This window comes from Lampris incognitus, chromosome 16 (assembly GCF_029633865.1).
Source record: "Lampris incognitus isolate fLamInc1 chromosome 16, fLamInc1.hap2, whole genome shotgun sequence".
NCBI lineage: Eukaryota > Metazoa > Chordata > Actinopteri > Lampriformes > Lampridae > Lampris > Lampris incognitus.
Window position 1 is genome coordinate 19,517,065 of NC_079226.1, and position 23,807 is coordinate 19,540,871.

General features: G+C 41.2%; 2 protein-coding genes across 3 annotated transcripts; one reads left to right on the forward strand and one right to left on the reverse strand.

Annotated features, from left to right (window-relative positions):
* Window positions 1-3,748: 3,748 nt before the first annotated feature.
* On the reverse strand, window positions 3,749-16,226 carry arel1 (apoptosis resistant E3 ubiquitin protein ligase 1). The gene is made up of 19 exons (XM_056295651.1): window positions 16,171-16,226; window positions 10,634-10,705; window positions 9,648-9,874; window positions 9,143-9,380; window positions 8,450-8,619; window positions 8,035-8,215; window positions 7,593-7,837; window positions 7,377-7,454; window positions 7,144-7,285; window positions 6,914-7,035; window positions 6,651-6,726; window positions 6,448-6,557; window positions 6,179-6,358; window positions 5,683-5,808; window positions 5,054-5,183; window positions 4,891-4,949; window positions 4,709-4,798; window positions 4,439-4,614; window positions 3,749-4,009 (listed from the first exon to the last, which is right to left on the reverse strand). The coding sequence occupies exons 2-19, from the start codon at window positions 10,647-10,649 to the stop codon at window positions 3,907-3,909; spliced, it is 2,469 nt and encodes an 822-aa protein (XP_056151626.1). The 5' UTR covers window positions 10,650-10,705; window positions 16,171-16,226; the 3' UTR covers window positions 3,749-3,906.
* On the forward strand, window positions 15,536-23,504 carry fcf1 (FCF1 rRNA-processing protein). 2 transcript variants are annotated; one of them, XM_056295650.1, is made up of 9 exons: window positions 15,536-15,583; window positions 18,343-18,577; window positions 21,148-21,212; window positions 21,638-21,709; window positions 21,801-21,949; window positions 22,050-22,122; window positions 22,210-22,297; window positions 22,733-22,827; window positions 22,976-23,504. In XM_056295650.1, the coding sequence occupies exons 3-9, from the start codon at window positions 21,178-21,180 to the stop codon at window positions 23,022-23,024; spliced, it is 561 nt and encodes a 186-aa protein (XP_056151625.1). In that variant the 5' UTR covers window positions 15,536-15,583; window positions 18,343-18,577; window positions 21,148-21,177; the 3' UTR covers window positions 23,025-23,504. The 2 variants fall into 2 exon arrangements, with proteins under 2 accessions (XP_056151625.1, XP_056151624.1); XM_056295649.1 differs by lacking the exons at window positions 15,536-15,583; window positions 18,343-18,577 and adding an exon at window positions 19,467-19,525.
* Window positions 23,505-23,807: the final 303 nt, after the last annotated feature.

Genomic DNA, 23,807 nt, shown 5'->3' on the forward strand with positions numbered 1-23,807 from the left:
TGACATGTGGTATGTCAGCTGAAGACAGGAAAACCCCTCATCCTTTACTTATGCTAAACTGTACCCGGATGGGAGGCACAAACAGCAAAGAGGTACAATTCTCTACTGGTGACTATTGGTCCCATGTAGAAACACTGCCTCCTTGTGTCTAAAATGGCATGCACTCTGCTTGTTTTGAGATACTGCATGGGACCTGCAACCTGCATGGGACCTCGTCAATGGTGAGCATCAAGCACCGGGGGTTGTTCCCTCTCTCGTGGATTTAACTTTTGTACAAACTGCACAATTAATGGATTCAACCTTATATAAAAAAAAGTTAAATTTCTATTATAGTCTTGATAGCATGCAAATCACATTGCATGAGGCATTCAGATTTCAGTGCCTGGGAAATGGCCTCTCTGTTCAGTCCCAATATTGAAGCAGATAGGATAACTGGATGACGCAGTAGCAACCAAAGCAGGCATTCCTCTCTGTCCCTGTGATGGTAGGATGTCACAGAGAATCCTAGACGGAGCAAGCCTTGGTCTTTCAGAAATCATTTCAGGACCTATTACTACTACTACTGCTTTCGGCTGCTCCCGTCAGGGGTCACCACAGCGGATCATCCGTTTCCATCTCTTCCTGTCCTCTGCATCGTCCTCTGTCACCAGCCACCTGCACGTCCTCTCTCACCACATCCATAAACATCCTGTTTGGCCTTCCTCTTTTCCTCTTCCTTTTTCCCAATATACCCAGCATCTCTCCTCCACACATATCCAAACCCTCTCAATCTTGCGTCTCTTGTTTTGTCTCCAAACCGTCCAACCTGAGCTATCCCTCTAATATAATCATTCCTAATCCTGTCCTTCCTGTCCATCTTGTAAACCTTTCCTTTAACTCTTGCTGGTACCCTTCTGTCACAAATCACTCCCGACACTCTTCCCCACCCAATCCACCCTGCCTGCACTCTCTTCTTCACCTCTCTCCTGCACTCCCCGTTACTTTGAACAGTTGACCCGAAGTATTTACTCATACGCCTTCGTCATCTCCACTCCTTGCACCCTGACCATTCCACTGTCCTCCCTCATTCATGCATATGTATTCCATCTTGCTCCTACTGACTTTCATTCCTCCTCTCTCCAGTGCATACCTTCACCTCTCCGGGCTCTCCTCAACCTGCACCCTACTCTTGCTACAGATCACGATGTCATCTGCGAACATCATAGTCCACGGAGACTGCTGCCTGGTCTCGTCCATCAACCTGTCCATCACCATTGCAGACAAGAAAGTGCTCATTTCAGTGCTCATAGAAATCATTTCAGGAGCTAAATTTATGAAAACAGTGTAAAGAAAGGTCTTTGTCAGGCACTGATAACAAGCCCCAGAAATGGTGAAAAAGCTGGATTCACGCTTGGATATTACTTTGTATAGTAATGTTTAAATTTTAAACACAAACAGATTAAGTCCATCACTTTTTTATTCCCATAAACAAGGGCTCTGCGGTACAGAGCCCCAGACATTCAGTAGCAAAGACCCAACACCTTGCCATTTTACAAATAAAAAAACACCCACCTTTAAAGTCATAGGTAGCTATTTCACAATATTTACAATATTAAAAATTTCAAATCATACCCAGGCTATCACAGATATTTTTTAAAATGCCCATCCTGACACAAAACAGAGAGCAATAGATGCTCATGAAAGTGAAACACCTGGTAAACAAAGAACATTTTATCACTACAAAACAGAGCTCCCTTACATCTGCCCATCATGACCATATCTAACCGCATCCCAACTAACCCAACTTACCCACGTGTAATATTCCAGCTAACTTTTATTCTCATGTGTTTGTTTTTTTTTTTTAAATTGGGGTTCAAAAAGACACCATTCGAAAAACATGACCGGTTTTCTTTTTTTTTACCATGACATTTTCATTGTTTTCCTTTTACATCAGGTAAACAACTGCACAAACCCAACCAAAGCAGTTACACAAACCACCTAAAAAAAAAAAAAAAACACTGTAAAAAGTGGTCTGAGCACATGGGAACTGCCGTCTGAGGAAGAATCAGATGAGAAAACAGTCAAGGGAACAATGCATCACCTCTGAATGACGACATAAATGCATTTAGTCCCACCTGCAGCAACAAACACCACGTCAACAGCACAACAGCTTCTTCTCCCATTGGAAAACCAGAATAAAGTCCACCTGATGAACCCCTTAGTGGCTGAGCCTCATTTTCACTGCCAATTTGTGAGTAATGGAACTGCATCCTAGGTGCTCTGTGAAAACTGTGGAGACGAATATTATCAAATCAGAATATTAAGTAGAATCTTGAATAACAAGTGTATTCTTTATGCTCCTCCATTAATAATAATAATAATAATAAAAAGAGCTGGCCCTTCCTTAATGCTCTGTACACATTCTGGTAATAGCAGTACACATGGCTAACCAAAGTCTGCAAATGCAAAATAATTGCTACATAATTATTATGAACAAAAACAAAATGTTTTTTTTACACAAATCTGTTGGCTCAGAATATCATCAATACAAACAACTATGATGATGAAAATAAATATTTTTCACAAGAATACAATGAACGACAAAACAAAGGTGATACTCTTCACTGACATCTGGCCTCGATATATTGAACCTTTTCAAGATGTCTGGCTCTACGCCTGAGGTTCTACAGTCAGGGCAGGGCGGAGGCAGCTATAAACAACATGTATGTGTCGAGATACACGCGTAAACACACATACACTTGTGTTAAGAAGATGCATAGGTGACATAGGAGGTTCTGAGGTACACCCATGAAAGGCTGGCTCGTGAATGGAAACCGTTACTAAGCAGCACACGGCAGATCAAGTGCCGCGCACGCTGGGCCGTCCCGCCCTGCACATCCAACTGATACTCACATTTCGGGTAACCCCTTAACATACTAGGAGGAATAGCAAGGTCATAATGTTACTACGATTGGTGGTTTACTAGGTTTCTCTTAACTATGCACCTCTCCAAGTACAATCAGAGGCAAAGGGATTGAATAAGGCAGGTTATAAGACCAAACAGAAACATACCACTTGGAAAAAATTAACATCTCCAATCGTTTGGGTCCATACGAATTACTTAGAAGACACAATAAGTTAAAACACAGTTACAATAGGAATCACTTGGCTTCTTTAAAACTCACCCTTCAGACAAAACAAAAAAAGGAAATGTTGGTAGAAGTTATAATATAAACTCTCAACCCACCAAATGCATAATAAAGAAAACCTACATTAAGTCCCTTCGCTTTAAATATGAAATCAACAAGTGCCAAGATGGAAACGTATATACACAAGTATGTACACATATTGAAATAAAAGATTGATAATATATATTTACATACACACATCAGTCCCTGATCAATTAAGGCCAAAGTGCTACAGAGCAGCTCATACACTTGTAGGCTGCTGCTGCACTAAGTGTTCCTCAGCTTGCAAAATGCAAAAAAATAAAAATAAAATAAAAAAGTTATTATACACCAATACTCAAGGCCCTTGCACTAGTGACAATTTGTCTCTCAAATGTATAAAACTAAGCAATTTTAGCATCAAGAAATAAAACCAGCCAAATCATGCCTTTTTTTCTCAGCAGCTCAACGTTTCCAAAAGCAAATATTGCATTTTATATACATAGCACTAGAATTCATCTGAACAGGTCCCAATTCCAGCACAGCTTTCTGGGACTTCTCGTAACACTCTCTCACCCTGAAGAAGAATTATGGGTGGTTTGGGTGATTCTCTGTGAGAAACACACTGTTCGAAACAATTGCAGAAGGTGTTGCAGGAGTACAGGAACACTGGAGTGGACACTGCTAGTCTCCTGCTGTCTGAGTGGAACCACGGTGCCGATGGCACCAAACTCCAACGAAGGATTGGGGTCAGGGATACTCAGAGCATGCCAAAGCCCTCACTTCCCTCACTGATGGCCAGCTTCAGCATCTTGTGCAGCTCCTCATAGGAGTCATAGGTAGGGAGGCACAGCTGGTTAAAACTAGAGAGAGAAAAGACAACAGATAATCAGCCCGTAGTCATTTGGCTCAAGCTCTTTGAGCCAGCACATTTGTCACATAATTCCAAAAATAATCACCTATAAAAAGATAAATAATAAACAAATAAACACAATAATCACCTATAAAAAGATAAATAATATACAAATAAACACATTCGACCACATCTCTTCGACATGCATCTCTGGTATATTCTCTGCACCATTGTACTTTATCACCTCTTATTTCACCTGTATAAGTCAATCCTTGTGCATAGATCTGAAGATTGTTGTGTTGTTATTCTATGTTACGTACACAGAGAGCCACGAAACTGGAATCAAATTCCATGTGGTGCAAACCTACATGGCCAATAAATAAGATTCTGAAATAAACACATTTGACCACATGTGTTTTGCATGCATTTCCCTACTCACCAGGTGTGTGCAGTGGGCAAGGTGCTGTGTGTGGGGGCAGCTATGATCTGGAAGGAGGGGCAGAGGGTATTGAAGCCCCCAGGGGGGAGCTGGGAAGAGCCGGTGGTGAACTGCAGCAGACGAGCCAGCTCCTCCTGTGTGAAGCTGGACACTACTGCCCAGAACCATTTCATCACCTGCGATAACACGACGACAGCTCAGTTTGACATTCCAGTCAATGTGACACGATTAAGGAGGCATGTGAAGTGAGGGATTTTACATTTTGGTTACCTTCTCTCTGAAATGCCACGATCCTCCAACAATCACTGCGTGAGCCTTAAAGTCCTGCACGTTTATGTCACCAGTGCCACACATCAACAACTAGAGAGAAATCACACAATTTCTAACATTTACATGTGTCTTTTGACCAATGTATAGAGGAATCCATGTTAAACATCAAACATCATACCTACCTCCAATTCATTCTCATCAAATATGGCTAACAGGTTTTCTGGAACCAGCTCATTCAGACCTACCATTAGAGGGGACATTAATCCAGTGGTCTGTTAATTCACAGAGATCTCAAACAAGAACACGGTTAAATACATCATACCAGCTGTGCTTCTTTTCCCTTACCTTTCAGAAAGTGCTCCACCTCATCTCTAACCTGGCTAGCCAGTCTGTACTGTGCCAACAGGTTGAGATAATGCATCTTGTTGTCATTGGTGACAGCTATCTGGGCTCCCCCTGATATCAGTTCCACTACCTGGAAGTGAACAGAGTTCAGTACATGAGAGAAGAAAAATAAAATCATCTTACATGATCTAGTTGTGCAAGTCAAAGAGGAATGAGCTTCTATGTAGTATGTAAAAAAGCAGAGACTAGAATGTATTCCCACAAGTTACTAAAGCATGTGAAAGTAAGATTTCAAGATTAAAGTTAAGTAAAATTTCAAAAAACTCAAAATTGAAAAAAGGTAGACTTTGTTGTATCTTTTTTTAAACAAAAATAATACAAACAATTATTTAACTGCCATGCTGCAGTTTCGTTTTCGATCTTTATACCTGAGCTAGGAAGCGGAGATGAGGCCATGGTCTCCAAATGCTAGTCCTTCATCTTTACACTCAAAATGCCACCTATTTTGAGTTGAGATGCATGGCTTACCAAATATTGTTTTGTTTTTTACACTTTGACTTGTTCCCATCTCCTGTGAAATAACGTCAGAAATAAAAAAAAGAGAAGCTTATTCTAAAGTGTTGCCTGACCTTCTCCAGCTGTCCCATCTTGCTGTACTTCTCCTCAGCAAACACCAGGTCCATTTCACTCACGTCATTGTTTAGGATGAAGCAGACTTTAGTTTTGTAAAACTCTTGGTCATCTGTCTCAAAGTACTGCCCATGGAAAACGAAATGAAAACATAGGAAAATTAGGTTTTTTTTTCAAATAAACAAATCATTTCATCTTCTTTGTGGACGGATAAAAAGATGACTTTCCGGCTTTAGAGTTCCACTTTTAAATCTCCGTATGCTGGATAAACCGCAAAACATACTGACTAGTTCTCCATAAAACAAATAATGCCAAGAAACCTAATTTGTTTCTTGGCTAATAGCGGAAGGGTGCAGTGATGACAAAGACCAGCCGACACAAGGAGGTAAACATCAGAGAAGAACTGATACAACTATGGATAGAACGAACAACGGCCTTCAATCCAAGTTCCCTACAAACAGGCCCTCTCGGTGGGAATTGTACTGTATTCCATACCTTGTAGTTCATCCTGAGGCCAATGATCTGGGCCAGAAAGGAACGCGTAAAGCGAGCCCGGACTAACTGCTTATAGGCTCCACCCAGAGCAGACTCATACAGGCACTTCCCTACAACGCGGCCAGCAAACTCATACATCTTCAGACGCAGATGAGGTGGCCGGTCTGCATTTGGGTGAACCTAGAATGTGGAGGCAAGTTATTACTCACTTATCAACTTGTTATTGACAGCAATTGGTCTTATCTTTCATTGTGGTTAACTCAACTTACTAGGCCCTGGTTGTTGTCGCTGAACCGCGTAAATAGCTGGTTGGAGGTGTCAAACAAGGTTTTACAGATAAGCTCAAACCACTCCCTACGAGGGCCTCCCCAGTCCAGAGCTATGGAGGAATATCAATAGTTTCAAGCTATTTGGTTCCGTTCTTGACACCATTATCAAAGAATGCTAACTCAGGTCAGCAGTATTTACTAACCTTCCTCATCCAGAAACACCACCTCGAAGTTTTTGCTCCAGTCTGACACTGAGAAGTTCCTTGTAGCCTTCAGGGACTGATAAGGACAAGAGCAAAAAGCAAAGGATGGAGAGAGGAAACAAGAAAGTAACAATCTGCATTAGAGTCAAGTCAACTCAAGTCAGATTTCTTTAACAGAGCAACACAATTATATCAATCTATACTAAGAATTGCCTCAGGACAGAAAAACTACATTATTGAATTAAGAATAGAAAAACACTCACCGAATCAAGAATGGAGTGGCGTGCAATTTTTAGGCAGGTTTTGGTGCGAGGTCTTTTTGAGTGGATGTGCCTGAGTTCACGCTGGAAGAAGCTCACCTTGTCTTGGAACGTTTCAGAGCCACCTATGAAAGACATAAACAAAATATAAGTGCAACTTCGATCGATCGATTGATAGATACAGCAATCTTTACAAGTTATGGATACTGCTATGACAATAGAACCCAACAAACCAATGTTCTTGTGCAGGAAGCGAATGAAGGTGGCAGCCATGATATTCCTGTCTTTGCAGCTGAGCTCCACAGGAGGCTGTATCCCATCATCCACCACCAGAGTCAGGTACTTGTGAATAGGGTCAGGACCATGGTAGGTGAACTGAGAAAAGCAGATTAAGGCCAACTAATCAAGCCTAATGAAAATGACAGCATGCCTATTCTACATGGTGTGTTACAGCTGAACTACTTACCTTGGTCCCTGGGCATACTCGAAAGGTGAAAAGGCGCCAAGGAATAATTTTCAGGTAGAACTCCTTCACAGACAGTTGCTGTGTGACAAAAGGACATAAAATAAAGTTAGTTTCTTCTTTCCTCAAAACTGATGAATCTCAAGAAAAACACCAAAATTGGAAACATCACATCTTAAATCATGCAACATAATTATAAAACACGCACAGTACATTTACCTTTGGTGATATGTAACAATAGACCTTTTTTGGTTTCTTGACCTTCTCGGGCTGTCCCTCCACAGGGGAGTCATGGTCTTCCTCCTCATCCCCCATGGAGGGCCTCCTTTGGGGAGCCAGCAGAGATGAGGCCGGTAGTTGCCAGGAGGAGCTGCTGTAGTTCCCACTGCTGTAGAGGTATGCCTCAAAGTAAATACTGATGCCTGGCGTGGATACATTCTTCTCCACACAGTTTTTCTCATTCTCTGCAAGCAAGGGTACACACAGGAACGTGAGGTAAGAGATAAATATAGGTGAAGATTGTTTCAAGGTACTGTAAGACCAAGGCTATTGTCATGGATGGAAATATAGCATAAACAAGCATATAATGACCAATTTTGACATACAGCCAAATCAAAGTTAGCAACTCCATTAACAATCTTTACATGTACATGCAGCTTACCACTGAGAACGATGATGTCAAACTCCCCGTTGCTGAGTGGCTGGTCTTTGTAGGAGATGCGGGCCCGGAAGCAGCCCCTCTTCCGCAAGGTGAGCTTTAGTAAAACCTGGCACTGCTGCTTGTTGGATGACACGGACTTACTGTAGTACTCTTCCAGGCTGTCATCATCTACCATGCCCAGCTAGCAGAACACAGCCACAGAGGACAGAAACAACTTTTTTTTTCCATGGTTAAAACATTTAAAACAAGTGCTTAAATACTATAGTAATGGCTGTGCAGTTACCATAGTATACCATAGTATGTGCAGGTACCATAGTACCATTGTGCAGTAGTAAAAGAAAAACACAAAAGGACGCTGTTTTCCAGTTTTTCTTACTAATCAAACAATGTTAAGATAGAGGATCTGTTCTCTTACAGAGTGGACGTGGACACTGTAGTTGGCCTCATCTATGAGAGAGGTGGAGTTACTCGTAGGGTTCCCATACTCGTCCCGGGGCTCAATCTGCAAGGTGTGTTGCTGGCCATTGGTTAGGACCAGGGTAGAAAAGTGGTACGCTATCTTTGTTTTGGATGGGACCACTGTTCCTGAGGAAGATAGAATAACAGATACAGCCAGTCAACATGAGTAAAAGATGTTGTTACATCAATGTAATTTAGATTAAAACTATTTGCAAACCAGATAAAAATCAAGGGAGAATAGTTGTGTAAAATAACTTTGATCACCAAAAAGACTCAAATATATTTAACAGAAAATGAGAATTTCAAAATGAATAAAGCTCAAACGAATAAAGCTACAAATTAATTAAGTTTCCTTTATTACAATAGAGTTAAACAAGAAAATTAAAGCAAGGAAAAAAGTATCAAAGACAGTTCAGTTCATACATAGAATCCCCTTGATTCAAGACACAAGACACAAGACACGCCTGTTATCATTGCTCAACTCAAGTATTAGGAAAACCCTAATGACATTAGCATACACCATTAATCAAGACTGAACTTCAAAAACATATCACACTATGAAATCATGTTGTGGAAACTTATTTGAAAAAATAATTATGCAGTGCTTGATATGGTTTGGTTCTAAACAACATACATTTTATTACTGTACCTGGCTGGAATATCTTATAATAAGGGCTGTATGCCACGTTCAGGCCACCTAGTTTAACAGCGACCTCATAGCGTCCAGCTTTGCGTACAGTGAAGGCCACTTTGACTACATTGGAGTCAGGGTCTTGCAGAACCTCCTGGGTGACAGGGATGTCCAGAGCCAACTCAATGTGGGTGATGTTGACCCTCAACCCCACCGGCCGATGGGCAGGGAAAGGCTGGCCATTTTTATAGAACAGCTGAGGAGACAGGTGAAGCCACATTTGATGCAATGCTATCAAACACTTTTATATTGGAATCATAATGTTTTTAAAAGTCCATCTCCAGTCCAAGAGCTCTTTCTCTTACTATTGAGCATGTCAATTTCCAATTTCTGAACCTATTTTTAATCAAGCTACCTGATTATTCTTTTAACTGCCACTTCAAACAGGCATTTTTAGGGAAGTGTATTAACTCAAGGAGTATGAGGTGCATATAAAGCGATTGACAGATAAACAGATTTTTACCTGTACTCTGAAGCTCATAGTCTGGCCCACCTCCTGTGGGTCCTTCCAGTCCCAGGACACTTTGCAGGAGCGTGGGTCCAGGTAATTGCCCCGGACATAGTCATAGATGCTACGGTCACCACGTCGCCCTGGGTCCTCATTCTGCAGGAAGCTAACCACCCTTGCTGCAAGCTCACAGAGGAACTTGATGGTGAAGACAAACGCTATGATGGAAACAGTAATTCCACCTGCCACCAGGTAGCGTGATAAAGACAGCAAACAGTGGGTGAAAGAGAGTGGGTCAGTGTGTTAGCATTAAGTGCAAGCTATTGTTTGCTTTTAAAACTGGTCCGTTGGATATGATGACTAATTTAAAGATAATGCTGACAGAAAACCCAATAACAAATTTGTGCACATGAAAAGTACTCCAAAGTTATTTGTAAAAACCAGTTATAACATTCATTCATTCATTATCCAAGCCGCTTATCCTACTTAGGGTCACGGGATGCCAGAGCTTATCCCAGGAGTCATTGGGTGGCAGGCGGGGAGACACCCTGGATAGGCCCCCAGGCCATCTCACACACACACACACACACACACACACACACACACACACACACACACACCCCAGGGACAATTTAGTGTGGCCGATTCACCTGACCTACAGGTCTTTCGACTGTGGGAGGAAACCGGAGCACCCAGAGGAAACCCATGCAGACAGGGGGAGAACATGCAAACTCCACACAGAGGACAACCTAGAACAATCCCCAAGGTTGGATGACCCTGGGGCTCGAACCCAGGACCTTCTTGCTGTGAGGCGACCGCACTAACCACTACGCCACTGTGTTGCCCAGTTATAACACATTAAATTTAAAGTTTAACATGGCATTAAGTTAAGCTGTTTGCAGGAAAATAACATACACTAAAATCTACACTCTAATGGTTGGAATTACACACGCAGACCTGGTCACCTATCGATTAATCCAAACAGCTACAAGCAAACTTACCAATCACGTAAAACATGAGGTCCCTTATCAAGAAGCACAGTGCCACAGTACAGCCGAATATGAGAGCTCCCGCTGAAAGTATGTCAGACATGATACAAAAGGATGATGTGGTTACAGACTTTACACATTCCTCAGCTAATTTAGACACATAATGCCCTGCTGAATTTAGGATGTTTCAGCTATGATGAAAACCATATTATTTGAGATTTATGAATCCAAGGTGAATATCATCACCAAGAAAAAAAAAACATCCCTGGTGTCCTTCAAAATTTAACCACTGTAGGTGTGGTTCCTTCAAAACAAAAACCTGATGTGTATGTTGCAAAGAAAAACAGTTTAAAGTGTTAACTTCTGCCCCAGGTCTGAGCCCAACTCCACCCACTGCACAATTTTGAAAAATGCCAAAAAAGTGGGTAAGCAGCTAAGGGGGGGGGGCAGGTGGGGGGTGAATGTGTGAGGCAGGAGTTGCTGGGAAGAGTCACAGCTGCACACTGCGGTGGTGTGCTCGCCTTCCAGCATGGCGTCAGACACTGCCCCGTGAAGACGTGGATGTACTGCAGAGGGAGGGGGGAGGTGGGAGACCAACCTCCCCCCTCCCTCTCCATCTACCAAGAAGAGGAAGACAGTGAAGGCAGAGCCAAGGATCAAATGGTGGAAATTGGAGAAGGAAAGCTGTTGTGTGGAGTTCAGGGAGGAGTTAAGACAGGCACTGGGTGGTAGTGAAGAGTTGCTGGATGACTGGGAAAGCACTGCAGAAATAGTGAGGAGACAGCTAGGAAGGTACTTGGAGTGTCATCAGGACAGAAGACAAGGAGACTTGGTGGTGGAATGAGAAAGTACAGCAAAGTATACAGGGGAAGAGGTTGGCAACGAAGAAGTGGGAATGTCAGAGAGATGAAAATAGACATAAGTACAAGGAGATGCAGCGTAAAACACGAAGAGAGAGGTGGCAAAGGCAAAGGAAAAGGCGTATGGTGAGTTGTATGAGGTTAGACACCAAGGAAGGAGAAAAGGACTTGTACCAATTGGCGAGACAGAGGGACCGAGCTGGGAAGGATGTGCAGCAGGTAGGGCGATCAAGGATAGAAATGGAAATGTGGACAAGTGACGAGAGTATGTTGAGAAGGTGGAAGGAGTACTATGAGGGGCTAATGAATAAAGAAAATGAGAGAGAGAGAAGGTTGGATGATGTAGGGATAGTGAGTCAGGAAGTGCGGTGGATTAACAAGGAGGAAGTGAGGGCAGCTATAAAGAGAATGAAGAGTGAAAAGGTGGGTGGTCCTGATGACATACCTGTGAAGGCATGGAGGTGTTTAGGAGAGATGGTAGTGGAGCTTTAACTAGATTGTTTAACACAATCTTGGAAAGTGAGAGGATGCCTGAGCATTGGAGAAGAAGCATACTGGTACCAATTTTCAAGAATAAGGGTGATGTGCAGAACTGTAGCAACTACAGAGGTATAAAGTTGATCAGCCACAGCATGAGGATATGGGAAAGAGTAATAGAAACTATAGGTTAAGAGGAGAGGTGATGATTAGTGAGAAGCAGTATGGTTTCATGCCACGAAAAAGCACTACTGATGCGATGTTTGCTTTGAAAATGTTGATGGAGAAGTATAGAGAAGGCCAGAATGAGTTACATTGTGTCTTTGGGGATTTAATGAAAGCATATGACAGGGTCAAAGAAGGTTGAATCAGTTCATCTGGATACAATGTTTATTAACAGATACATTTCATCACTCAACTAACGCCCCTTTTCCACTGCATGGTACCGGCTCGATTCAATTCAACTCTACTCGCTTTCTTTGGTTTTCCATTGGGCAAAAGTTAGGGATTGTCCCTGGTACCAGGTACTTTTTTTGGTACCACCTCCGTCGAGGTTCCAGGTGAGCTGAGTTGATACTAAAAGGTGACATGAAAATACCACTATGAATAAAAAAATAAATAAAAATCTAAATCTAAATCTATGTATATTTATTTATTTAAATATAAATCGAATCTTTAAAAAAAAAAGTCAACACACCCACAAATGACCAGCGGGGCTTCGCCATGAGGGGATACTATCTGCAGTGGAAAACGAAATCCCAAAAAGTAACGCAAGTAGAGTGAAATAGAGTAGAGTCGAGTTGAAGCACCATGTAGTGGAAAAGGGGCATGAGTGACCTCTTCAGTCTAAACTGACTGAAGTCCAGTTGCACTCGATTCAATTCCTTTGGATAACAATGACCTGGATGAATGAGAACATTAACAGACAAACTGACTGCAGGTATCTTCACCCCTTATAAACAATATAGTTGCTCAACAACCAAAACTGATGACCAGTTTCATGTGCAAATATGGGTGTGACCATTAACTAGAATTTCAATGGCCATGTGTACTATTCACAGAGGATTTGTGAACGTTTGCAATCACAGCATTGTAAGATGGCGACAGATGTACTCTTAGCCCCCCCCTCTGTACATCTGTCGCCATCTTACAATGACGTGATTGCAAACATTCACAACTCCTCTGTGAATGGTACACATGGCCATTGAAATTCTAGTTAATGGTCACACCCATATTTGCAAATGAAACTGGTCATTGGTTTCGGTCATTATGCAACTGTTTATAAGGGCGGGGATACCTGCAGTCAGTTTAGACTGAAGAGGTCACTTAGTTGAGTGACGAAACACATCTGTCAATAAAAGTTGTATTCAGATGAACTGATTCAACCTTCTTTGATTTTCTTACCTGGATTATTGAGCATGCATCAAGAAATATGACAGGGTACCGAGAGAGGAGGTATGCTATTGTATGAGGAAGTCGGGAGTGGCAGAGAAGTATGTAGGAGTGGTGCAGGGTATGTATGAGGGTAGTGTGACAATGGTGAGGTATGCAGTTGGAATGACTGATGGGTTTAAGGTGGAGGTGGGATTACATCAATGATCGGCTGTGAGCCCTTTTTTGTTTGCAATGGTTACGGACAGGTTGAAGGACGAGATCAGGCAGCAGTCTCCGTGGACTATGATGTTCTTGGATGACACTGATCTGTAGCGAGAGTAGGGTGCAGGTTGAGAGGAGACCCTGGAGAAGTGGAGGTATGTACGTGAGAGAAGAGGAATGAAAGTCAGTAGGAGCAAGACGGAATACATACGTGTGAACAAGAGGGAGGACAGCGGAATGGTGAGGATGCAAAGAGTAGAGGTGACGAAGGCGTATGAGTTTAAATACTTGGAGTCAACTGTTCAATGCAATGGGGAGTGCGGAAGAGAGGTGAAGAAGAGAGTGCAGGCAGGGTGGAGTGGGTAGAGAAGAGTGTCGGGAGTGATTTGTGACAGAAGGGTACCAGCAAGCGTTAAAGGGAAGATTTACAAGATGTTTGTGAGACCAGCTATGTTGTATGGTTTGGAGACAGTGGCACTGATGAAAAGACAGGAGGCGGAGCTGGAGGTGGCAGAGTTGAAGATGCTAAGATTTTCACTGGGAGTGACGAAGAAGGATAGGATTAGTAATGAGTATATTAGAGGGACCGCTCAGGTTGGACGGTTTGGAGACAAAGCAAGAGAGGCAAGATTAAGATGGTTTGGACATGTGCGGAGGAGAGATGCTGGGTATATTGGGAGAAGGATGCTGAATATGGAGCTGCCAGGGAAGAGGAAAAGAGGAAGGCCAAAGGAGGAGGTTTATGGATGTGGTGAGGGAGGACATGCAGGTGGCTGGCATGACAGAGGAAGATGCAGTGGACAGGAAGAGATGGAAGCAGGTGATCTGCTGTGGCGACCCTAACGGGAACAGCCAAAAGTAGTAATAGTAGTAGTAGTAGTTAAGTCCCAGCCGATTTACTCTCAAGTCAGCATTGGCTTTGCCAGGTTCAGGGCTAATTTAAAACAGTAGATGGTGTGTTGAGCCATTTTCAACCCATGAAATGCCGATTTTTATAAATTTGGCAGGAAATGTCAATATTACCACCAGGATTGATGTGTTTTTGCCCACTGTTCCTATACAGTAGGATGGTTTAAATGCAAAAGACAAATTTCATTGTAACTTGTACAATGACAAAATAGTGTCTTTCTCTCTCTTTCATAACCGTACAGTTATATCATTTAGTTTACAGCTCAAAAAATATGTTTAAGTGTTTAGTACCTCTTTAAGCATGTAAATTAAATCAGAAACCACACAGTCTGTGCAAACTTTCAGCTCAAATTGTAAGGTTAACAAAACCTCAGACAATGAAATGTTGATACTATATAACCATAAATGGTAATTACAAGTATTTTCAATATAATAATAATAATACATTTTATTTGTGGGCGCCTTTCAGAGTACTCAAGGACACCTTACAGAACACAGTAAAAAACAAGCAGCACTGTATCAGAGAGCATAAAATCAAAACAAAGCAGGGTAGACAATAAAAAGTTAATATAACAGATAAGTATAAAATCATCATCTGCCCAAAACTCAATGAAGCGTGGATCAGACTGAATATACCAGTTTGAAAAGCTGCGTTTTGAGATGGGATTTGAAGGTTGAAAGAGAGTCAATGTTGTGAATGTCCTGTGGGAGAGAGTTCCATAGGCAGGGGGCAGAACGACTGAAGGCTCTAGACCCCATGGTAGTCAAGCGGGCCGATGGTGTAGCGAGTTGGAGAGAAGAAGAGGATCTGAGAGTGCGGGAGGGCGTGTGGATATGAAGGAGTTCGGAAAGATATGAAGGAGCGAAGTTATTAAGGGCCTTAAAGGTGAGGAGGAGGATCTTGAAGTCAATACGGTATTAAACAGGGAGCCAATGGAGTTGCTGAAGCACAGGAGTGATATGATCTATGGAAGGAGTTCTGGTAATAATACAGACAGCTGAGTTCTGGAACAATTGAAGCTTATGAAGTCACTTGAGTGCAAGACCAAAGAGGATAGAACTGCAGTAGACAATACGGGATGTAACCAGGGTGTGAGTGAGTATGGCAGTGCATTTACGTGTAAGTGACGGCCAAAGACGATTAATATTGCGTAGGTGGAAGTATGCAGACCAAGTAACATTGTTGATGTGGGCTTCAAAAGATAATGTGCTGTCCAGGATGACGCCCAGACTCTTAACCTGAGGCAATGGGGGACCTATAGAATTGTCAATAGTAAAAGAAAAACTATCAGTTTTGGCCAAAGTAGATTTAGTGCCAACTAGGAGGACCTCAGTTTTATCACTATTAAGTTTGAGGAAGTGGTATGAAAACCAAGATTTAATTTCAAGTAAGCAGTCAGAAAGGGAAGTGGGCGGAAGAGTGGTAAATGTCTTGAGAAAGACAGTTAGAGATGTACAGAAACTTGGCTATAAAGGGAAAGGATCAAGTAACCTTTAAAAAACTTTCAAACTTCTTCTTTACAACCCTGAGCTTCAACAAAGGATCTGTGACTCTCAGTAGTAAAATTTGCATCCCAATTAGCAACATTTGTTATTGTGTTTCAGCTTTTCTCACAGCATTCTATGGAAGCCAGTAGATTCTAAACAATCAAATCAACTAATTAATGTAAAAGACCCATCAAGGGAAAGAAACAACAGGGCACTCACCAACTGACCACTTCTCATGCAGACGCCTCTCAGCAAGGCTGTGCACCAGCCGGATCTCGTAGTCTTGGTCACGGATTCCCCTGGAGGCCTGCAAGACCTTGACTCCTGTGGACAACTTGATGTAGTCTTCGTAGTAGTAGCCCCAGGCAGCAAGAGACAGCTGAAGCTGACTGTCAAACTGGGCTAGATCATCCAGATTCATACAACCTAAGGTCTTCAGTCTGTATTTAGATATCCAAAGAAAAGATAATGTATTTAGCTTAAAGAAGCAAAATAGGAACCACCATCCTTGTGGCAAAACAACCCAACCAAGACTAAGATATTACTCCATGTTGCTACAGTCAGTCTGCTTGCTTTAGCTACACACATAACAAACATTGGTTTAACACCAAACTCTGAATGACAGCAACCTTTGTGTTACTCTACAGTTATGTCAACACCAAAGAGGATGGTGAGACAGTGTGGCATATTGTCTTTCATTCCATCAAATGAATGTAAGATCAAGCCTGTTTTGCAAGGTATTAGGTGGGCAGGCCTATCTAATCTACAAGGAGAAGAAAATGTTTAAGGGCGTAACTTTAACTCTAACTTTGATAAACCGAAGCTTAGCCAACTAAATCATAGCCACTGGTATCAACAGTACCTCTCTGCACTACACTCCAATAATAATGAAGGGAAAAACATCAAAAGATATGTGTAGCACCTACAAAGAAGAGTTTTGTCAACATATTCAGACTAACTCCCCGTTTCAGAATAATTTGGTCATGTGAATTTGGGATGGAATCATGACTAATTGAACAAAAATACTGAAAGCTTTCTGGCAAAAATCTCAATTAGCTTATAAATTCAAAATACAGATTTGTTTCACTTCTGTATTAACAAAAATTGCAACATGTGAGAATTATTCAGGGTCACAGCATGTGCAAAACAATTTTTCATACAATGTTAAGACACTATCTCAACAGCTCAGACAAAAATTTTGTGATATATAAGGTATACAACTTGGGAGAATCATAACTCAAAATCCAAGCAGGGGTGGGTGACAGTTGCACCATTTAAAATTTGACAAGATATTGGCCTGGAGGTCTTCGATAGATTATTTTAAAAACACAACGCACTTCTAGTTGTTTGATTTAGCAGGAATTACATCAGAAAACAAACAAAGCTGACCTCTGAAACATCAGACATGACTTTACACAATTGCAAATATAGAGCAAACAGGCAGCATTTTGATTAGGAGCTGCCTGGTGACCATAGGCTTCTGTGAATATACTAGCAGTCAACATTCCAACATATCTGCAGCGTTGCAGGGTCTCCAATATGTTGGCTGTGTAACAGTCTCCACAGAATACTCATTACTGCAGTGACCCTCCGAAACGCTGCAGCCTCCACAGTTCAATGTCAGCAAACTCAGCCAGCCATGAAAGGAGAGGCTGCCCCCATGTGGACAAAAGCAAACAAAGCCTGTTTTTCCCATCACAGCTGGAACTCACCAATCTCGAGACCAAATGCAAATGTTTAAAAAAAAAAGGGGGGTGACTATTTAGATGAAGCAGGATACATTTTACACGGGATGCAAGATAAATCTGTAATTGCTTCTTAAAAAGATCGTCTGCATATTGCTGCATGCTGGATTAGCTTGAAAGTCAAAAAATTCAACAACTTACGTGTGGTAGTAATGCTCCAGGCTCTGGGAACACAGCCACTCCTGGAACGCAAAGTCTCGGAGCAGCTGGATGTGAGCCTCTGCAATTTCCCTCCAGCGCTGCTGTTCCTTCACCACCTCTTCCAAACGACTTAGTACACTCAAGCTCAGTTCCTCCAATGTCTGTACATCTACAGGACACACAAAGGCACAACCTGATGTACTCATGCATTTCATCAACAGAGGCGCCTTAGCAACAGATTTCTATTGTGTATACATATAGATTAAAATGAAATTCTAGTGAACATGTATAAAGACCAGTAACGAAACCTGACATACTTAGCTACTGGTTCATTAGTGCTTAATAGGTATTGGTATAAAAACTGGAATCGTCTGGGGTTGACTTGGTTCCCGCACAGTCTCCAAATGAAGACAAATCTCACTGACCTTCAAATAAGTGCCTGTATTCGGATAGGCTATGTCCTTGGAGCCATTCCTCAATCTGACTTTCTTTGCCTTTCTTCCAGCGCACCTCCCAGAAGAAGATCCACGAGACTGAGCAGAATAGGAAGGTCAGCAAAAAGCGGCGGTCCATCAGACCATCTTCAGCCTTCACTCAGACCCCTCCGTGCTCACAGGAAAACTCTGCCATTTAAACCTCCAAAAGGGGTCCGAAAGTCTCCTGGAATTCCTCAATGGATGACAATGCTGCCCGTGTTCCACAGAAGAAAAACACCTGATGAAATATGTCAACAATAAAGGGTATGTCTTTTAGGAATGGATTCAAAAAGACTGAAAAAGAGATCAGCACTGCTCTACGATCCTAAATTGTTATATTTGGTGGTTGGAAATTAAGTTTACATTTGACTTGACTTAACCAACAGCGATGAAATACGCATATAGAACCTAGCAAAAGGGTCTTCCCCAGTGTACATCTTAAGTTACTTTACTACCCACTGTTCAAAAATGCATCCTTCGTCAGTCAAGAAGACTTTCACTACATAACAACTTAAATTACACACTCATTCATAGTCAAAGCGAACAACTAAAAACAACCTGCACTGTAATTAAACTGCTGGCAACGATGAATTGTCTCTCGGACAGGCTAGTTCATTTGAAAAACATTCAAAATGATAACCGCAGCCGATCACAATAACGTTAAAACTGGCAAAGCTAGTGTTGACTATTTACGTAGCTTACGTGCATTACACATTTCCTTACTTACCCAAGGGGAGAAACCTTAAGAGCACGTATAATGTCCCAAATATAATGTCATCAGCTTGTGGTCAATTGTTACCATCTGCTGTGCAGGAGACGGAGGCTAATGCAGCTAGCTTAATGCTACATAGCGTTATCTAGCTAGCCATAGCGTTAGCTTTAAGCTAAAAGCTAACTAAGCAGCTATCAATGTCAGCGTAAATCAAAAAAGCTGGTAAACGATACATATTGATTTCCCCCAAGGCACATCAGAAGATTTCACTAAATGCAGTTACTAAAACACAAGCACAATAACTTCCACTCCGTTAACGTTAAACGAATATAATTTCATCACAGATGTAAAACACTATACCTACCCTCGAAAACTAGCCATTAGCTTATCATCCGGAAGTTACGCTGGGCAACGGTGTCGATTATTGATGACATCATCAAACGGTAGTACAAAGTTGCACGAGGAACAGATTCCGTCAGGGATAGTGGATTTACAAAATGGTAAAGAAAATTTTTAACATTTTATTACATACACATGTATTTTTGGTGATATTTTGTTGGAATCTGTGTTTTGATATTGGCCTATCAACTCGCAACCAAACCCTTTTGCCCTGTTTGGCCGGATAGCTCCATCCAGCCATAGCTATCGAGCTAACTTAGCTACCTTAGCTAGTCAATGAGATTGTTTAATAATAACAATAATACATTTTATTTGTGGGCGCCTTTCAGATCACTCAAGGACAACTTACAGAACACAGATGAAGAAAAAAAAACCAAGCAGCACTGTATCAGACAGCATAAAATCAAAACAAAGCAGGATAGACAATAAAAAGTTAATACAACAGATACGTGAAAAATCGTCATCTGCACAAAACTCAATGAAGCGTGGATCAGACTGAATATGCCAGTTTGAAAAGCTGCGTTTTGAGATGGGATTTGAAGCTCGAAAGCGAGTCAATGTTGCGAATGTCTTGTGGGAGAGAGTTCCATAGGCGGGGGGGCAGAACGACTGAAGGCTCTAGACCCCATGGTAGTCAAGCGGGCCGATGGTGTAGTGAGTTGGAGAGCAGAAGAGGGTCAGAGAGTGCGGGAGGGCGTGTGGCTATGAAGTTCGGAAAGACACGAAAGAGCTAGGTTATTAAGGGCCTTAAAGGTGAGAAGCAGGATCTTGACGTATTTAACAGGGAGCCAGTGGAGTTGCTGAAGAACGGGAGTGATATCTATGGAAGGAGTTCTGGTAATGATACAGACAGCTGAATTCTGGACCAAGTGACGTTTATGAAGACATTTGAGGGGAAGACCAAAGAGGATAGAATTGCAGTAGTCAATACGGGATGTAACCAGGATATGAATGAGTATGGCGGTGCTGTTAGGTGTAAGTGACGGCCGAAGACGATTAATATTGCGTAGGTGGAAGTATGCAGACCGAGTAACATTGTTGATGTGAGCTTCAAAAGATAATGTGCTGCCCAGGATGACACCCAGACTCTTAACCTGAGGCGATGGAGGAACTATAGAATTGTCAATAGTCAGAGAAAAACTATCAGGTTTAGCCAAAGTAGATTTAGTACCTACTAAGAGGACCTCAGTTTTATCAGTATTAAGTTTGAGCAAGTGGTATGAAAACCAGGATTTAATTTCTAGTAAGCAGTCAGAAAGGGAAGTAGGCAGAAGAGTGGAGGCAGGCTTGGTGGATTGATAGAGCTAGGTGAGCATTATGAACAGGAGCCTTGTAACTTAAATATTTTTACAACTCGAGTAAACATCATAAAACTGGAGTGCAAAAGCTGTACTTGAAAATGCCTCATTATCATAGGTAGAAATTTAAATGAGGCCTAATTATTGTCAGTGAACAGTACCAGAAAGTGTTGATTAATGTTATTTTTTTTATCTTTAAACTATGGGACATTTGTACATTTTGAAATTCTGAATTATGGCCTTGTGTCAGCATTCTTAGCAAATTTGCAGTACTTTTTTTCAAATCTGATTGTGAATTTATTGATACATTTGACAAAAAGTCTCCGTACTGTCATAATACTGTACATGTGCCAAACGGTGTGATTTTTAATAGTAATCCAGTTTTATAGTCATCTAATTTTGTCTACACTTGTGTGTTTAATAAGGGAAAGCAGAAGACAAAGAAGTTTGCTGCGATGAAAAGAATGATTAGTCTTAAAGACCAGAGAATGTAAGTGTCTTCCAGTTTGTTTTAAAATGTGTTTTGCATTTTAAAGCATAAAACATCCCTTATTTATTTAGCTCATTTGTAAACTCTTTACACTATAAAAAAAAGACATGCATGTTAGGGTTAATACTCCTGTCCGTGCCCCTGACCAAGGCAATAGAAAGAAATAACTGGAGTTGGTCCCTGGGTGCTGCACGGCATTTAACCCATCCTAGCTACACAGCTAGGATGAGTTAAATGCAGAAAGTACATTTCATTTATATGTATGTACAAAATGACTAATAAAGAGTATTCTATTCTATTCCAGCATAAAATGAGCACAAAGTTGATAAAACAAGACAAAACACATACCAGTTGATGTGGGTCAGTTGTGTACTATAAGCACTTTGTTTTCATAACCTTGTTTTTAAACATTGTTATTTTTGTAGAAAAGAGAAAGACCGTGCCAAAAGACAAGAAAAAAAGAAGAAAGATCCCTCAGAACTCAAGCAGAGAGAAGTGTAAGTTGACCAAGAGGAAAAAAATGCTTGTGTCAAGTAATAAAATAGGATGTACTGGTTCCTTGACGTATCCTTTTTCACCACTGTACAGGCCGAAATATCCTTCATGTATGTTCTTCCAGTACAATACTCAACTTGGTCCACCGTACCACGTTCTAGTTGACACCAATTTCATCAACTTCTCCATCAAGGCTAAGTTGGACATTGTGCAGTCTATGATGGATTGCCTGTATGCCAAATGTGAGTAATGAGTAAAAATTGTGTATTGGTGAATGATATTAACAAGGAAAAAAAATACTGAAGTAACTTTACAATATTTTTGTTATGTTTTCCCATCAAGGTATCCCATATATAACAGACTGTGTTATGGCTGAAATTGAAAAACTTGGACTGAAGTACAGAGTGGCTTTAAGGTACAAACTGCTTAAATTAACATTATATGTGCTGAGGACACTCCATATTTAGAATTATGATGGACTAACCCAACTTTATTTGTGCAGGATAGCCAAGGATCCTCGGTTTGAACGCCTGCCGTGCACACACAAGGGAACATACGCTGATGACTGTTTAGTCCAAAGGGTAACACAGGTATTACTGATAACTTCAATTAATTAATCTAATCATGGGGGGGCACTAAAATGTACTGCATACATGGAAAAATAACGAAGCTATCCGGTCTTAATACATTTGAAGTGATTGTTTTAACAAATTGCCATAATAACTTCAGTGTAGGAGCACAACTATTTTGTAACATGCCCTATTGATTATACTTGAATGTTGAAATTTATTTAATTTTTGCAGGCAATTATTGGTATTTTAACTCCAAATTAGACTTCTCTGAGTATTTTGGAATGTGTGAACGTGTGTCATCTGTTTCAAAACTGCCTTTACTGCCAAGGTTAGGGGCTTTGATAAACAGTTCTTTTATTCAGCAATCACATTGTCACCAAAAGTTGTCACATAACCTTCTTTAGTTTTGCCGTTGAGGAGCAGATACTGATCACAAAAAAAAATCTTTCACAGCACAAATGTTACATCGTGGCTTCAGTGGACAGGGATCTAAAGAGAAGGATCAGGAAGATTCCCGGAGTGCCTATCATGTACATTTCCAACCATAGGTAAATATGAACATTGCTTTTCAGTAATGAATAGTTTAAGTTTTAATCTTTAGTCAGTACTAAACATATTGTCAGTGACCATTCTGTAAAGAAGAGACCTTGTGTTTCTTAGCGTTCTTATTCTGATTTTTGATTCTACTTGTTACAGGTTCAATATTGAACGAATGCCTGATGACTATGGAGCACCAAGATTTTGATCCCCCCCCCCCCCCCAGCTGAACATGAAGTGTAAATAAGCAAGGCCTCCACAACTGTTAAATATTGTTTGACTTAATGCACATTGTCAAATAAAGTTTTGCATTGTGATTTCAAGATAATCATAATAATAATCATTACATTTATATAATGCTTTTCTAGACACCCAAAGTGCTTCACATTGAAGGGGGTAACTCACTTCAACCACCACCAAAGTGTAGCACCACCTGGGTGATGCACGGCAGCCATTTTGCGCCAGAACGCTCGCCACACATCAGCTTGAGGTGGAGAGGGAGGAATCATTGAGTCAATTACATGGGGGGATGATTAGGATGGCTAATGTACTATATATCTTCGCATTGCAGTTTATTTTTTCCTTTATTTTTATTCCACATGAAAAATAAACATTTATCTTTTTGTTTTGGGGTGCAAACATAATTCACCTTTTCAATATTTAAACTCGGAATAAAATTATTGCTTTAACACACGTTTTCAGTTACTTTTTCTTGCACGATACCCTGCACCTTGCGTGGGTCCATCCAGAGATATAAAAAAACTGTACAGCAGTAATCAATGGGTAATTTAGGACTCACTTTAAAAAAAATCAGATGGATCAATTACATTCCAGTTATGAAGATGGCCAATGTTAAAGGTCACCTGTGGAGATGGGTCTGGCGGCGGGCCGAGGGCACCTCCAACTCCTCCCACTTTAGTTTCGCCGTCGGGCAACTGATGACGCTCTGTCCACTTAGTTAAGGTGAGAGTTGGCAGTGGCAGGTGCTGGT